The sequence below is a fragment of the Centroberyx gerrardi genome, chromosome 19, assembly GCF_048128805.1.
Source record: "Centroberyx gerrardi isolate f3 chromosome 19, fCenGer3.hap1.cur.20231027, whole genome shotgun sequence".
Taxonomy (NCBI): Eukaryota; Metazoa; Chordata; class Actinopteri; order Beryciformes; family Berycidae; genus Centroberyx; species Centroberyx gerrardi.
The window spans coordinates 15,643,362-15,662,109 of NC_136015.1; the positions used below are offsets into that span (position 1 = coordinate 15,643,362).

The following is an 18,748-nucleotide window of genomic DNA, read 5'->3' on the forward strand; positions in this document are numbered from 1 at the left end:
TGTGCCTCTTTACTTTTCTTCCTGCCTGTCCCCTCCGCATTTCTTTCCTACTGTAGTCTCTCTCTCTCTCTCTGTCTCCCTCTATCTCTCACTCTATATACATCCTCCCTCCTTTTCTATCTTTCTTTCTCTCTCCCTCTTTCTTTGTCTGTCTCTCTCCCTTCCTCTTTCTCTCTACCTCTTTCTCCCGTTATATTCATATCTCTCCCTTCCTCTCTCTCTCACTCTCAAGTGTTTTACTAGCTGCTATCCTCTCTAATAATGTGTGTAGAGCGTATAAAACTTTTATTATGGGATATAAAATATGGTTGTCGTGAAGATTGCCAAGAGTAGCGGGAGCTGGGACGTGATTGGAGGAGCAGATGAGATGAACGGGTTGAACCAAGGACATCTGCAGGGGCAGGAAGGAGGAAACGGTGATAGCTTGTCATCCTCTAAAAGGTCTTTAAAGCTCCATTCCATAATTGCAGTACAGCACTCTGGGTTGTAGCGCGGTCAAGGCACTGCTGGCTTTATTAACAAAATGATTTACTGGATTGAAACATTTTTGCTCATTCTGAAATTTATTAGCTGAGCTTTTGATAAAAGGTCAATTATGTAAAAGCCAAACATGGATCTGTCACATACACTGAGGCTTTGAAAGCTCGGTAAGTATAACAGACTGGTGTATCGAGGTGCGATGAGTAACTAAAGTTGAAAAGACCTTAAACTCCTCAAGAATATATGTGAGATGAGTTAGCCCAAAAGTCAACTTAGGTCCAGATTGGCTCTTTAACTCATCTGTAATTCATGCAGTCTAATTAAATTCTGGATTTCCATAGACTTTCCCCAGGCTTAGATGGTAAAGTTGATTCATTCCATCATATTTCTCACACCATGGGCCCGGCCCACTGTGACTGCTCCGCAATGGTCTGTTAGAGAAACACTAACTCACTGCCCCCACCAAATCAAATATACTTTTCCCACAATATTACTTTTTCACAGCGGGATTCACAGAATATACAAGAACTGAACTATAGTATGCATCATTTGATTTGCACCGTAGGCTTATCAGTCAGACAGGGGGGAATGGTAATTAGTGGTCAAAATCACCCCATGGACTCACTGAAACACAGCACAGAGCCTATAAAACAGTGTGAAGTAGATCAACATCGAACTAGGGGTCCCAGGTCCAGCACAACCTGTGTAATAGAAGCTCAGGGCCGGCCCTTTGCGGCTGTGATGAGTGGGAGTATGCAGGCCCCCAGTGAGTCGCTGGACTTCTGCAACACACTTTACCTTATGTATGAGTGAGCTGAAACTCATAGGTGGAGTTACAAGTCGCTCATATACATCTCTGATAGTATTTCACTCCCAAACCATTAGTAAAGAAAAGAAAGAAAAACAACTTGACAAAAACTTTTCCCACTGATGCCATTTATTTGGGATATTTTTCTATGCAATGTCAATGGTTTGGCTTAATTTCAAGGTCAAGTATTGTGTATGTGTGTGTTTCAGTTCCTGGACAATGGAGCATCTGGACTCTGGAGTGCTGCATGTTCAGCTGCTCCCACACCCACAGCCTTCCCCTCCTTGTCTCCCTCTTCCAATTTGTTTGAAAGCAAATTTAAACTCAGTGGAGCCCAAACTTACAGCGGCCGGTTGGCTGTTGACCAGAGGCTGTGATTGGACATTGATTATTTAGACACATAGCCATTAGCTTCTTAGGTCTATGTCTAGTTTAGTTTTTGGTACAAACCGGTCAGCTGCTGCAGTCTCTGTTTGCGTGTGTGTGTGTGTGTGTGTGTGTGTGTGCATGTTTGTGTCTGTACATGACTTACCGAATGTAGTTTTTGGTATAAACCACATGCGTTGCAGACGTAGCCTCCGTTGGCGTTCTTCCTCCATAACGATGTCTTGGTGGTCAGACAGTTAGCGCAGAAGACGCCGCTACCTCTTCGCCGCTATAGAGAGAGAGAGAGAGAGAGACAGAAAGACAGAGGGAGAGAGAGAGAGAAAGAGAGAGAGAGAGAGAGAACAAGAGAGAGGGGAGGAGGGGGGGAAAATAAAATATTGACTTTGGTTTTGATGCTTCTTTAATTTTCATGCCACTCAAGAACTATGAATTGGGAGTGTGGTTGAGAGAGAGAGAGTGTGTGTGTGTGTGTGAGAGAGAGAGAGAGACAGAGAGAGAGAGAGAGAGAGAGAGAGGGGAAACAGATTGGGTTGGTGGCAGAGAGATGATGTGCTCTCATTTATCATGGCTAATGGGAAATCCTATTGAGAACAATGTTCTCCTCTACACTGATTCTCTGTGTATAGAACAAGGTTAATAAAAACACCAAAATACACTTCAATGAAAAGAAAATTTTCTAGTCGAGTTGAATACATTGTGTGTGTATTTTAAGTGTGTGTGTGTGTGTGTGTGTGTGTGAGTGTAAGCGCGATATGAAATACTGGGGTAATTTCCTCAAGTAGTGCTTGATAGACACACAATGGGCTGAGTTATGTGTTCACCTTGTAGCTTCAAGTGTTTTAGTGTTTATTTGAGCTGCAGTGGGTAGTTTACAGGCTAATGTTTTGACTTTTACTGTATTAGGGCGAGCGCACAGACACGGACACACACACACACACACACACTCTCTCTCACACACACACACACACACACACACACACACACACAGCTCTGCAGTTCATGGAGCAGTGGTGCATAGAGAAACAGTGTGTGCATGGGGGGGATGCGGGGGTGAAAAGGCCAATTGTCGTGGCAACGTGCTCCATCACAGTAATGAGCCAATCACAACGTTTCTCCATCCCATTAAGTCTCCGGCCCCATTCGCCACCTTTATGACCCTGAGAGGACAGCGCACCTCATCTTTCTCCTCTCTGACTCTCTTCCTCTCCATATGTCTATCTGCCTGTCTAACCATCCCTTTCTCTCCGTCTGTCTGCCTGTCTGTCTCCTGTCTTTATCTCTCATCATTATTGCTCTCCTCACTTCCTCCTCTCCTCTTCATCTCTCCCATTTCTCCCTCCCTCCTCTTTGCCTCCCAACTGCATTTCGGATAAATTCAATGCGTTTTAAAGGTAAAAATCAATATGGTCAAAGCATTAACATAAAAACAATAAAATGAATAAATAAAAAATAAAAGCATTAACATAAAATAACAATTCTGCATGAAATCCTTTTTTCTCTTTTGACCTGTGTGTGTGGGCGTTTCAGTGTCTCTCTCTGTCTGTCTGTCTGTCTGTCTCTCTCTGATGAGTGTGATGTCATCAAAGTTGCAGCAGCAGCGCATTATGAAGACTTCACTGACTTTCTCAGTATGTTTGTGTATGCCTGTGTGTGTGTGTGTGTCTCAGAATAAAAACCATCCCCAAACTGTTGTGAAACACCTTGAATCCCCTCTCTCTGTCTCTAACCGTCTCGGGCTCTGTGTCCACTGGGAACGTCTCTTTTCAGCACTGCCTTCTTTTCCTGGTTGTTTTATGTACTGTTGTTTCGCGACAGTACTGAGAGCTTCGCATATTGTTGGCGCTCAGAGCACCAAGTGCTAGAAGTTAAAACATTTCAACTTTTCGCAAAAGAGCGCCGGACTTCAAACAGGTTTCAGTAGTTTCCGAGCAACAGATGGAGCCACTCGCAGCGCTTCCACCGAGCATCTGTTTTGCACCGCTAGCTAAAAGCTGAGGTGCCCAGTAGGCACAGGACTGCTCAGTTTATTTTTGCCGTCTTGTGTTCTGCAAGGATCACAGCACAATTAGCCGCTTTATGTTTATCTGGAAACAAACACCACACACAGACATGCACGCATATCATATGGCCCCAGCAGTGCAGTACAGATAGAGACATTATTTGTATAATAAAACATTTGTCAGTTTGTTTTGCTTCTGGTAAGAGTGCACCAGTACTGCCACTGCTATAAGATATTGTTCAAATGCCAGGCTAAAGTAGCAGGGTGCTGGGGAATTCACCCAACATTTTAAATGTGATACCAAGAGCCACATCTAACATGTCAGAAATCAGCCTTAAGCAACTCGATTTCCTTATGCACGCATAGAAGGATGAAGAAGAATTAACTATATCTCAATCATTTGACCCTAAGGAAATGGTGTCTAAGTGTTTATTGTTTAGTAATTGATCGAACCTCTGTGTCGGCCAGTACTTAAAGATTAGACATCAGACTCTATCCTCAGTGACAAGTGGTTTGGCTGCTTTTCTAGTTTCTTTACTGCAATTTCAGCCAACGATTTTCTTTTTATCGAAAAAGGCATCAAGCAGTCCTCACACTGTCACTGGATCAGGTTAGCTATATAGTAGGTTTAAGATTTAATAAAAAGGGAATATGACACCACATATTTGTCTGTTTTATACAAGATTTACTTGCGGCCTCTCAGTTTAATGTGCAGATAATATAAAAGCCTGTCTCCAATAATGTTGTGTGTAATAAACGCCTGAGCTAATATTAGAGGCTTTACGGTACATGTGTTTTTGCCCATCTGTGGACAGACAACGGAACACCTACATGACCAAATCCTCTCACTGGCACACAGAGCCAAGTGTGTGTGTGTGTGTGTGTGTGTGTGTTTGTGTGTGTGGGGTGTATTTTGCACACCATACGGTCACCACATGTAGAGAAAGACAGAGCCAGGTGATTGATTGATGTACGCTTCCTGTGTGTGTGTGTGTGTGTGTGTGTGTGTGTGTGTGTGTGTGCGTGTGTGTGTGTGTGTCTAGTGTTACAAGCCAAACAGCGCGTCTGTCATCAGAATTCAGTTTCCCTCCGAGCTCCCAAATCACTCACATATGGCCCCGCAGCTGCCCCCCCTCCCAACACACACACCTGCATATATTTGCTTCCATTGGCTAATGAAGGCTAGCTAGATTTGGATGAGAGGCCACTATCCAAGAAGTGTGTTTGTGTGTGTGTGTGTGTGTGTGTGTGTGCATGTTGAGGGTTGTGTACATGCTATCACTGGCTACTCTAAGATTAAGATACAAGGATAGCACAGTCCACATACTTTGCTTGGACTGTCTGAGTGTGTGTGTGTGTGTGCGTGTGCGTGTGTGTGTGTGTGTGTGAGAGAGAGAGCGAGAGAGAGGTTCAAGTGTCAATTACACAGGAAAGCACAGAAATAGCCCCCACCCCCGTCCAACACACACACACACACACACACAGACAGACAGACACACAGACACAGTTTGGCTCATGATCTCTAACTTCCTTTTCAATTATCAGCTGGTCGGCTTGCCATCTGTGGAAATGTGTACACACACACACACACACACACACACACACAGATGGATACAGTACACATTCAGTATACAGTGTGATTGCATCTCTGTGTCTTTGCAGCTTGTGTATATGTGACTGTGTGTATGGGTGTATCTGTGTGTGTATCTGTGTGTGTGTGTATTTGTGTGTGTATCTGTATGTGTGTGTATCTGTGCATGTTTCTCTGATTGATTACTAATACCTGGCCTCTCCCCCTCACCTCAGCCTGCAGAGGAGGGTTGTGGGTAATTAGAGCTCGGGCTCTTAATGGCATCCATTTATCTGCGGCCTACGATACCGTTCAATTAGCACTTCCAACAACGCCCTCTGACACACAAACACACAAACACACACACACACACACACAGACACACTACATGCATACATACAGTAACAAAGTTTTCCCCATTAAGCCAAAATCCAGCCAACAAAACAACTTTTTTGTAGTGTGTACATACAATGCAATATTTCGGTAAATAACACTAATCTTGAGTAAAAGAAGATCAAAACGATACACCAGATCATTTAGTGTCACAAGGGAAATACCTCTTGCAAGACCAGCAGAGTGTGCATCACTTATGACATCGACTAGTTAAACAACATTAGCAGTTATATTAGCAGTCTGATCACTCTAGTAATGCCCCTGACAAGGCCAGAGGAAAATGCAGAGTGCAACACACTCAGTGGCAGGCAGCATATAAAACAACATTCATCGGCTTAACAACATTCACAGTGTTCTTATCAGTCGGGTCAGTCTCATTGCACTAATGCAGAAATTGCTTTAATTTAACTGCGAGCCTTTTTGCCTTGTGGCAGCAGATTTAATGGAATAATGCATAAAAGAGGTCACAAGACCCCGCTGGTGTTTGTTTGGGAAAATTTGCACTTTAAAAACAGGTTAAGGTTTTATATTACAGGTATTCTTCACGGCTCTTGTTTGTGAACTACTGCAATTTAAATTTTTAGACTTCTTTTTTTTTAATGGTTTTGCATCGCTGCACCAACTTTTAAATGTGAAACAGAAGGGCAATTTGACCATGATTTTAACATGACTTAACTCATGAAAATGTAACACCATTCTCAAGAATACGGTTTTTATTTAACACCAAAACACACTGTATCATATAGCGGCTAATTGCTTCAGCTTTGTGTTTAGGTCCATGCATTTACAAAGAAAAACCTCCTGTACATGTTGTACAAACTATTTACAGCAGGTGGTCTTTTAGGAAGAACGGGCCTGAATAGATAAGGATCCAAGGGTTCTGTAGCAATATTGAGTGCCTCAACTTACTCACTGTTATCTACTGTTGTTACAGCTTCCATCTGCATTTTTAACTCGCATGGTATTTATTCAGTTTAAATCATTTGGGGAGGCAGCGTGGCGGATGGGACATTGGCCTACACATTAACTATTTCGCTATATATCCATTTTGAAAGAAAAAAAATCACATTTAATCTCTTATCTCTTTAAAGTGCTATCTTTTTGTCAAGGACTTAAGTTACCCAGTGTTATTTGTGTCATTTGTTTTACAGTGAAAGTACCATAATTTGTTTTCGACTTTGTGAAAATCGGTCACTTTGTAAAAGCAGGGGTCACATTTTTCAAATGGTGCAAATCTCATTTTGGAATGAAACTTTTCACATTGGCTTTTTCCTTTTGTGCCACGGGCCTGGTGAATGAAAACTAAACACACTAAAATTCAAAATGTCAAGGCGCTTAAATACGTGTAGCTGTCTTTTTAGTGTGGCAAAAGAGAGAGAGATAGAGAATTAGACAGAGAGAGAGAGAGAGGGAAGAAAGAAATAGACTGAGGCGCCCTGCGGTCTAAAATAAATTAAAAAAGAGGGCTTTCTAAACAAAGTCTTTCAAAATGAAATTACATTTAATTCACTTAAACAGTAAGTCAGCCCTGCTTTTAACACACAGACACGCACACGCCCAGAAACACACACACACACTCACGCACATACAGACAGATATACACACTGGCTTGCATTAAATCAGCGATTATTTAATCAAGCTAGAAGACTAGCTAGAGGAATTAACTAAATTCCATACTGCCAAGTCCAATATCCTATACACTGGATCATGCTCTCCCTCTCCCTCTGTCTCTCTCTCTCTCACACACACACACACACACACACACACACACACACACACACACGCACACACACACAGAAAGAGAGGAACAGACACAGACACAAAAAGACAGACAGACAAATAGACAGACCCATGCACACGGACAGAGATACACTCTAAGATACACAGATTCAGATCCTCTCTCTTTCTCTCTCGCTCTCTCTCTCACACACACACACACACACACGCACACACACACACTCACACACACACATATTGAAAAGCATCTGGAACCAATCTGACAGAGACCCCCCCTGTAGGAGCTACCAACCATCAAGTGTGTGTGTGTGTGAGTGTGTCCTGTGCGTGTGTGTGTGTGTGTTGTGTATGTATGTGTCTGTCTATCTGTGTGGTTTACTCTGAGCCTACTGTGTGTATCCAAATTGCTTCTCCCTAATAGAATAATTGGGTTTGAGTTGAATGAATTTGAGTTGAATTGACTTAGAATTTATTCCTGCAATTTATTCTTATTCAAAGAGAGAAAGGGAGAAACAAACAATAACAACAACAATAATAAACTTACAGCACTTTTGAAAAGCTAAGTTACAAAATGGGTTTACAGTCAGGAAAGAATAAAATAAATAAATAAATGCTGCTATGCAAATGCAAATAGAACAAACTAGGCCAACAAAATCAACAAACTGGCTAACGGTGCTAGCTAGATTCTAACTGCACTAACTGCTAACAGAACAGGACAAAACAACTGAAAAAAGAAAGTTGAAGAAAGAGAAAGATTCACAAAAAACTATCCTGGGATGTAGGAAAATAGTTTAATTTCATGAAGAACTCGGCTCTGTGGAGAACAGCTCTATTTTCAGTTAGAAAAATGGACACACTGCAAGCTAGTGGATGGAGGCTGAATTTCCTGCTGATCATTGACCAGATGACCTTACCAGTAAAGCAGGGATAAAAAACAGTAACTACCTCTTTGGGGATCAGTGGAGTATCTCAACAAAATAAATGTCTGGGGCTAAACATGGTAGGCTATAGTGTGGTTTGGTTTAACTCTGCATTGATTAACCAGATTAACCAACAGGATTTGGAAATAATGACTGTATCCATTTAGTTTCAGAAGAGTGGGAGAAAAGCACAAAAAAGACAGGCAATTGACAGTTCCATTATTTTTAATTCAGTCACTTCTATTGTGAAATCGATATGTAATACTGCTAACTCTTAAAACTGAATACTGCAAAAAACTCTTCCACAATACACAGGAAAAATTCTATGTAGAATCAATAAGTGATCGTCTTTAATGTCCTGAAGTCTTAGCTGGCGGCCAGTTGAGTTAAAGGGGGCTGGATCAGCTGCAGGCCAGCCAGGTTGGGCCAGCTTACAGACAGTAGGGACGCTGGCTGTGAGCCTAAACTCCCTAAAGACCCTCTGAGCTGATTATACACAGAGAAGTCATTATAACAAACCTGCTGTTTTCTACCAGGCACCCAGAAGCCTGCCATTCAATTATCTGACACAAAGTTGGATATGACAACAACAAGCAAGTTCTGTAGAAGTGTATGGACACTGTACCAAAGTTTTAATATAAATCTCTATGACAGTGACGCTGTAATACTATCTGAGACCAAATTAGAGGAGCTTGACAGAGACTTGGCAGAGTGACAACTATTGCTAGACGGAAAACGGCCAGTAAGCGTCCAAAAACAGCACCTACTACTGCCCTATCACACTGAGCGTGACCTTCAGCTCTCTGAGCTTCTGCTCCAAGCTCCCCTCCTCTCTCAGCCTGCAGCGCTCCTCTAACCGCCTGCTCCTCAGACTCCCAGGAGAACTGTATCAGTGTGGCACATTCAGCAAAGTCGCTCCCTTTCAGAGGTGGAGGTGACAGAACTTAAAGAGAATCAAATTTCAGAGTTGGACACAGTTAAAAAAGCTGAGCGACTTAAAGATGGAACCGAGGCTGACAGTTCGGGGAACTCATGAGTGAGCTATAGAGCAAAACAGGCCCTCAGACATGAACTATGTAAAGTGAGCACCAGCAGAGGAGCTGGAAGGTTCTTGTGTAGTGTTCAGTTCTTGGGATTAGTGTAGTCGACTATAGCAATAACACTCAAAAGGGCAGTCTTGGCTGTGACTGTAGGAATGGCAGTGACGTATTATAGTAAGACGCAATACAAGAACTGACAGCAGCATTTAAGGACCTATAATCACAGTGAAGAATGCCCTTAAGTGTGTTATGGTGTAAAAGGAAGCATTTCTACTGACTGAAAAGCTTTCTTCAAGTTAGCATACATACATGGCAATAAAAAACAAGAAAGATTGTGAAGCACTGTAGCTCCCTGGTTACCATAAGAGTTGATATAGCAACCAATAGGGAATAGGTTAATTATAGGAATGTAATCTGTTCACCTGAAATCACCAACCACTTTTCTCTCAGGAGAGTTTCAACCAGATCAATTCAACATGATTGTAGCTTTAACAAAAAATTAATAAGACTGCTCAGAAATTAGCCAGTGAAGTAGGTCTTTCTAGCCACGTCTCTCCATCTACAAAGGACCCAAAAAGGAAAAGTCTGATGGAGACTGCAGAGATTTACGAAAAAACCCTAAGACATCTCTCTAACCTGTCAATAACAAATTACAGACCTGCATTAATGTTCGGTTGAAACACAGATAATACAGATTTTATATAAGGTAACAATCCATTGTCCATTGACTCCATTGTGAGCGAAAAAACCCTGAGAATTTGGCATTACAAAACTATTAATTTTTGCCAAAACCCCTGGTAGTCAAAATCATTAACAGAAACAAATCCAAGAAAAGTTGTAAAATCCTTGAATTAACTACCAAAAACAACAAGAGCCCTCTTGATTACCAAATTACACTGAAAGAATTAAAAGAAAACTTCAGAAAATCCCCAAATCTGGCAAAACATGTGGAGCTGACAGCAGCAGAACAGACAGGCTCAAACATAGCGGCCCAGAGCGGCGACAGGCCCTGCATAAATTGTCCAGTCTTGTTTCTTAAAGCTGATTGCTTCTGAGATGTGAGTTGGGGGCTTATTTCCTAAATACACAAGAGTGGAGACACATTGGACTTTTAACAACTACTGAGGTATGTGTGAGAGCACTGGAATGGATTTCTGCAGCATTACCAATGCCTGAATGCTGAATGCTGGCCCTCTTTCAAGCAGTAGGGAGTTGAGACTAAAGGGGGTTGAAACCAAGTCAAGACCGGGACCATGCAGAGCAAACTGAGTCCCATTCAAGACCAAAATAGGCAATAAACTGTGAACATGTCTTTCTAAATGTAACAATAATGATTATGGAGTTTCTTAAGGATGAGGAACATAGATATAGACCTGCAAAGGAGCTTCAACATGCAACTAATCCATGCAAAGGAGGAGGACCATTATATCCTCAGGTTTCTGCAGGTGAAATCCCTTAACCTCAGCTTCTATAGAGTACAACAGGCGGTGACATCGCCTGACACCAAAGACCAGCCAATAGCAGATGGCCGGTTCAGTACCCTACCTTTCACCATTAGATGTCAGACTTCACCACAGGTGAGTGTTTGGGGTTTAGTTACTCTTTAAATTGTTTGTAGTGCTGGGGAGAAACTAAACTAAACATCAGTAAAATTAGCCATGTTTCATTATCCATAAATAAGTGGTGTATTGCAATTTTGCATCTTCATTGCAGTATCATACAGATGTGGCTGGAGGTTGTCATCGTATTTAAATGTGGAGGTTGTCACAACTGTCTCAGTTTTCGAATAGTTGCAAAATGTAGCAAAAAGGTGGCAAGTGAGACAGAGGTACTTGTCAATTTAATTTAATTTAATTTAATTGACAGCAGGTGACAAACTGAGGGAAAGACAATAATGACAATAACAACACAAGGCCTAATGCCTAATGTGAGGTCTGGTTATCTTAAGATCACATCTTACTTTATCTAATATCTCAGTTATTATTGACATATGCAGCAGAACAGGCAGGTGTTAAACAAAGCAAATGCCACCTCATTCTGTGTTGAAGGTACAGCCATCTGCCCATCGGATCAGTCTCACTTCTACCGAGGAAAACAGGTATAAAGACTCCTTTACCCCGCTGCCTTAGGCCTCCTAAATGATGAGGAGGAAGGTGATGATTGTTTGTCATTGATTGGTGTTGATGGTGACGATGATGGCAATAACCGTTTGTCTCAGGCTGCTTGCCTGAAACTCTGCATCAACACGTTGCATTGGCAATTGACTGTCGGTTGTTGTGCCTGTCAGTTATGTTTTTCTAATGTTTCATTTAATAGGTGCTGCGAAACCAATTGCCCATTGGGGCAAATACAGTTGAAACTTGAACTTGATGCAGATGCTATCTGCTGTTTTAACAGCAGATAGCATTTTGTTCTTGCTTTGACAACATTATACATCTACAGACACACCTGTGCCATAAATACAAAAACACTGATAGTCTCTGCACAGTGGAGGGGGTGGATATGGGTGCTGAACACACGACAACCTAGATCCTCTGTTAATAAGATACTGCCACACACACACACACACACGCACACACACACACACACACAGACGCAGGCACGGATCTCTGTGAGAGTGAAATGGAAGGTGTCAGCTTTCACAACAGCTCTGTCATTCAGGGTGCATGTCTACCTATGCACATATGTGTGTGTGTGTGTGTGTGTGTGTGTGTGCGTGTGTGAAAGAGAGAGGAAAGAGACCGAGAGTGACAGCTGGGTGTCTACAGAAAGGCATTAGAAAACACCGGAACAAGATGACATCACCAAGAGAGGGAGAGACACATCTCCTCTTGGCACAAAAGGAGAGTGAGGTCAACGTCTTTCACACTGACACACACACACACACACACACACACTGGCCCACTTCCTCTCCTTTCAACCTCCTCTCTTTCACCCGTTGCTATCAGTCTCTTCCGGTCCGGGTTTCCTCTCTCTCCCATGGTTCTTTCATCCTTCCTGCATTCTGCTGCATAGTTGCTACCTTTTGTTGTGAGGCAATACGATTCCCAGCCAAATCCTGTTTTCATTGATCTAATTTTGATAAACGATCGTAGTTGCATCGACTTCACAGTTGTGTGTTCTGGCTAAAGGACTGATAACCACTGAACTGTGAGAGGGAGAGAGGGAGAGAGAGAGCAAGAGCAGTACATTAACAAACAGAAAAAAGGAAATCGTTCCACGTTGATCTAATTTTGATAAACAGTCTCAATGTTCGCAGACTGTGTGGAGACCACTGTGGTGTATGTGTGGGTGTGTGTGCTTGCGTTTTGTGCCTCTGTGTGTGCTAATGTGTGTTTACGTGTGTCTCCCATATGTGTATTGGTATCTAAACTACTGATATCCAATTATGTGTGCTTGTGTTTGTTTACCTAGCGACGGCTCCCATAAAGCTAAAAGTTATCATTTTGATTTGGCACGAGATATACTGTGTGTGTCTGTGTGTGTGGGTGTGTGAGCGTGTAAATTTCGTTCTTTCTTTCTTTCCAATAATTATCTTTCTGATTTGACCTTGGGTATTTCTTTCAGCAGTGAAAAAGCATGAAATAGACCAAGAGGAGTGAGAGAAGGAGGGCAAAGCCTCACAGCTCCTCCATTTGTTTCTCTCTATCATCTACGTGTTTACGAAATTAACCAAGTAAAAATGGCTGAAAAGAGAGAATTAAAATGATGATTTTGTGTTGAAGTTCACCATTCTTATATCACTGTGTGGGCATCACTTTTTGTTTTTGAGGGTAACAAGCTGAGAAAGTTGAGAACCACTGATCTAGAGCATCTGCAGTTGTTCTTCAGTTATTTTACTCCTGTATATAAGACTGTAATTCATACATGCAGCCTTTAATTTGAATTGTGTTATCATCACCTACAGCCGTGGTTAACCATTATTTTTATAATATATTAAATGGGAATTGGTTTACTCTTGCAAACAAAATTCTGTTTGCAAGAACATGCTCTCAGTAATCCAACAATAAATCATCTATTTTATTTTTAGGTATCTGTAATCTGAATACACTTGCTTCTGTAACTGCAATGCATGACAGCTAATCACTTTTTTAATCAGATTACTAAATGTTAGTCCCCCACCCGACCCAAACCATGGTAAAAGTGTAGCTGTGTTGAGCCGTGGAAAGAGTTTCATGTAGAGCATTATTTGGTCTTGGCAGGTCTGCAATTTCATGACATTTAATTAAACTGAAATTATTATTATTATTGTTATTAAATTCCCATTAGTAAAAAATGCTTTTTTCCCCATGTTAATTCAAAACTTGTACGTCCTTGTTTAAAAATGCTTCCTCATTCTTTAAATTACATTTTCTTTATTAAAACTCTAAATGTACATTTCCTTGGTCAGAACTTATTTTTCTTATCTAAAATTATATTTCCTTCCTTAGAAAAGTTTTGATATTTGTGTCTGGAGAGTAGTGACCCACTTCACACTGACCAATATAGCACTGTGTCAGCGTGCTATTGTGTGTGTGTGTGCACAGGCTGCGTGTGAAAGTGTGTCTAAGTGTGTGAGAGGGAGCGTATATCTATGTTTGAGTGTGTGTGCGTGTGTGTGTGTGTGTGTGTGTGTATGTGTGTCTCCCTGGGAAGGCCCTGCAGGTTGACGGTAACACACTTTGCTAACACACGCACACGCACACGCACACACACATAATCTGGTGTGGAAACCAGGACACTGAAACCTTAACTCACCCCATTGCCTAAGGGAGAGAGAGAGAGAGAGAGAGAGAGAGAGAGAGAGAGAGAGAGAGAGAGATAAATGTTCAGAGAAAACGAGACGAGCGAGGACGAGAGACAGGGAGAGTTATTATAATGTGTATCCTTAATACCTGTAGCATTATCCTCTGGTATTAACTGTCTTATTAACTGTCTGAGACTCTATTTTATTGTTTATGTGAGAATGCTTCAGTGGGCCGATTCCCACACAAGACAGATCCACATGACCCATCCAGGTACTTGTGGGGAACCAACTAACTGGCTACTGTTGCTACCAGTCTCTCTTCATACCTGTTAGTATTACAAAGTTATAACGTTAACCATTGTACAGTCTGCTGACAGTGGATAGAGCCTGTCATGACGTTAGCCATGTGTTTACATTTTGTTGACCCATAAACTAAATATCCTAGTCCAGAATCACCAGGTTCAAAAACAGCTTTTTTCCACAGGCTGTTCGTCTCCTGAACTGTCCCACCTGACTGCAGGGCGGGGGGGGGGGGGGGGGAGGCATAGACTTATATAAGCACCTCAGCACTTTAGCACTCGGACACTTTGATGTTTCTACACTTTAATCTTAAAGTGTAGTTCCTAAGTTTGCTGCTCCCATTGTTCTATGCTTGCTTCTATTGCTTCGTTTAATCTACTGTTTTTATGTTTTATTGTCCTATGCTTGTTTTTATTGCTTTGTTTTAATTTACTGTTTTTATGTTGCACTATGGCCCCGGGGTCACTATATTTCATTCCTGCTTTTTGCGTAACCTGTAAGGAGAGGAATGACAATAAACTGAACTTGAACTTGAACTTGCACTTGTTTGGATGGGAATCTATGAATGGGAAATGAGTATTGTGTTTTCTCTCTGTGTGTAGGTCTATATTGCACCAAAAGCACACACACTTGTATGTCCACAAATAATGGTAGTAATAATTATAATAACAGATAATGATAATAATAAGATAATAATATCCTGGCCTCATTTAGAACATGCTGTTTATACAGTACTGTATGCACCTTTGTATCCTGATCACAAATAAACACAAATAAACAAAACGTTCTGAATGTTACCAGTGACACAGAGTTTCCAATAACCTCAAAATAGCAACAGTAAAAGGCTTGAGGTCTATACATGAATCACTATCCTGGCTTACACTGTCCCAGCTCTTATGATCAGGGATTGGGATGTGAGTTTATCTGGGTTACTGTAGATGGGATGCAGCATTTGCCAACTCAGGAATAGAATTCTTGAGTAAATGTGCTTTTTTCCTCCTCAGAAAGACAGTTTTTGATGCAACATAAAGCCTAACTTCATACTTTGACCTGTTTATCGCTGCTGTGAGTGAAAGGCCCAGTGGTGGAGAGGTGGCTAGTTTGATTGTAGTAGTGCTTACACGCTCCTGAGCAAAGGCTCCAAACAGCCCATATATACATACAGTGCCAACATGTTATATTGAGAGGTACTGAAAATAAGACATTAGCTCAATACTGTGATAGAATACAACAAGCAGTTTCTTGGAATAAGCTGTTGTGGTGTAATTAGGGCTAAATTTCCAGAACACATCAAATACACACACACAAACAGACATACACACTCCTCAGCATTAACTCCAAATGTTGTTTTCCAACTTTTTAAGTTTCCAATTTGGATTGATGGTAACAGCTGTCGTGCTAATTATTTGATATTGTTTTAATTTAAACAAGGTAAGGATGTGCACTCTGCACCAGCTAACATACACACACACACACACACACACACACACACACACAGTCACAATGGCAATACATCTTAATTGCCAAACGACCTTGGACAAGCAAGATTTCCCTAATTGAGGAGAGAAAGAGAGAAAGATAAAGAGAGAAAGATTAAACAAAAAGAGTGACTAAGTGAGAAGGGAAGAGAAAAACAGAAACAGACAGAGAAGGAGACAGACATAAAAAGTGATTAAGAGAGAGAGAGAGAAAGAGAGAGACAGAGAGAGAGAAAAAAGGGAGAGAGAGAGAAAGGAGTGTAATTCCAACCAAACTGCATAATGGATGGCACTTTAGAGTATTACACCTCTAAATGACCTCACACACGCACACTCATACACACACACACACACACACCTACACACACACACACACACACACACACACACAGGCTGCCTTGCCAAATGACTTTATCTCCCCAATTAGCCCTAGTGGGGAAGAGAAAGGAGGAGAGCAGAGGAAGACACTGGGGTGGTGAGCAAGGCGGGGAAGAGAGGAGAGGAAAGGAAAGGAATGGCGGGGAGAAGAGTACTGATGGAAATTTTCCCATCGCCATTTCCAACACTTCAATTCAACACTGGTGAAGCTTTTCCTGATACGTTCCCATGTTGAATCAAATCTATTTCACTGCACAACAGAACACTTGTCTGTATTTACATGTCATTGTCTGCCCACCTTCCTATTTTGGTCTACTTATCCATTCACCTGTCTGCCTACCTGCCTGTTTCTCTGTCTACTGTATTACAAGTATTGGCAACTGAAGTAAACATAATCATATGCCCATAGCAAAGGAGAGAGAGAGTCAGAGAGGGTTGTGTGTGTGTGTGTATGTGTGGTGGCAGTGGGGGGTGGGGGGTGGGGTGTGATCTCTTCAGTCAAGTGGAACATTTTTATTCACTCTCTCTCTCTCTTTCTCTCTCTCTCTCTCATTCTCTCTCTCGGAGATGGGAAATCGTTTTTTTTCCTGTTGTATATGTGTGTGCTCGATGTGTGTGTTTGTGTGTGTGTGTGTGTGTGCGTGTGTCAGAGGTCATGGTTGTGGGAAATGAGCGACGCTGAGTGGGCAAAGAGGTCAAGGTGAACACTAAGCAGAGGAAAACACACACCACGCAGAAACACACACACACACACACACAAACACACACACACAGCCACACAGCAGGAAGGCACACTAGACAATTTCAGGATGTCTACAGAATGCTGGACATTACAACTGGTGCTCAATTCTGTCATTCACAGGGCTTCACTGCAAACACACACACACACACACACACACACACACAAAGGTCAGAGAGGTATATATGTGCAGCAATGTCAAATGAAACTGGCATCTTCCCTCCGATTATTATCCCAAAAATGAGATTTCCTTAGTTCAGTCCTAAACCTTGGGAACCTCATTCTCATATAAGACATCACTGATTAAAAAAAAAAAAAAAAGATTTGAGCACTTAACAGCAGGTATCAATTGTTATTCCAAAGTGGATATTTATCACAGTGGGTCCTCTGTAAAAAAATCACCAGCGTTTGTCCATCACAGCAAGAACGCCGCACACTATTTATATTTCTCCAGCACCTTTCTTAACAAAGTTACAAAATGCTGTAAACTAAAAGAAATACAACAAACATCTAGAGACAATCAGCTACAATAAACAGAGGGCTTGCACTGTAACTAGACCCGCTCAGCAGAGAGAAAAAAAAAAAATCTAATTCAAATATTAGCATAACAATACAATATACATACAAAGTAGTAACACTATAGGCTTGAAAGTCGACTGAATAGTTCAGCGACTGCAAAGTGCACCGTCAAATTGAAGCCAAAAGGACAAATGATAAGGCTAGCTAGCTCATTAAGGCCCACTCATCTAAATTCAGAAGCCATACTGGACTCCCAACAAAACAAATGAACAATACTACTACAGCATAATGAGAGCAAAAACAAGTTATCGGTTAAATGCGAGCGTATAAAAATGAGTTTTCTCTTCTGCCTTAAAAGAAGATGAAGAATGTGCTAATCGTATTTCTCCAGGCAGGTTATTCCAAGGTTTACACATTAAAATAGATATAGATAAAAAAAATAAAACAGCAGGAATTTGGTTTCCTCGCAAACAGACTGACAGAGAAAATGACATCTCTCTCTCTCTCTATCTGTCCGCATCACTTTCTCTCCCTCTCTCTATCTCTCCATCTTCATATCGCTCTATCTCTATCTACCCACCCGGTTTTTCCTCTGTATTCAATCAGCAGCGGTGGCCCGTCACACCAAGAGCGCTACCACCACTGATAAAGAGTGCCTGAAATTAATGAAACGCTGTGACCTTTAGCCATCATTACTCTGAAACTGACAGCGCTGTAGCAGTTTGTTATGCAAGCCTCGGTATGATTGTGCAGCGCTGCCGCCAAACCCTTCAGAATATCCCACAGTGCTGTTGACTGTACGCTGACATTGTCCCTGGGCAGTGTCAATGAGGGAGAACTCAGTTTGTGGAGCAGGGGCTGCTTTGTATGAGCCACCAGGCTTAAAGTGTGTGTGTGTGTGTGTGTATGTCTGGGCGCCAGAATGCATAGTGAGATAGCAATGTGTATATGCAGTGCTCAGGCTAAGGCTATATTATTATTTATGGGGAGGGATTTGGAGCTGGTGACACCATTGCACTCGCTACTGAGGGAGAGAGGGAGAGAGGGGGAGAGACTAAGTGTGTGTGCGTGTGTGAGAGCATTGTAAATGATGTTCACAACCTTGCTGAATGTATACGCACGCACACACACAGCATATATACATAATCATACAGCATATGTCGAAGTCGTTTACAATGCTGCCGCATGAAAGCCTCATGAGTCCAAATTGGGTGTTGTTCATATTCTTACTTTAATTAAAGGTTTCCATGGTGCTGTACATGCTGAGTGAGTTC

At 41.7% G+C, this 18,748-nt stretch overlaps 1 protein-coding gene across 1 annotated transcript in view; it reads right to left on the bottom strand.

Annotated features, from left to right (window-relative positions):
• The window catches only part of trps1 (trichorhinophalangeal syndrome I), a gene marked incomplete at its 5' end in the record, with an annotated part of 69,243 nt that overhangs the window by 11,351 nt on the left and 39,144 nt on the right, over positions 1-18,748 (bottom strand). The window contains one exon of the mRNA XM_071900051.2: positions 1,821-1,943. Within this exon, the coding sequence (XP_071756152.1) occupies positions 1,821-1,943 (123 nt within the window). The remainder of the gene's footprint in view (positions 1-1,820; positions 1,944-18,748) is intronic.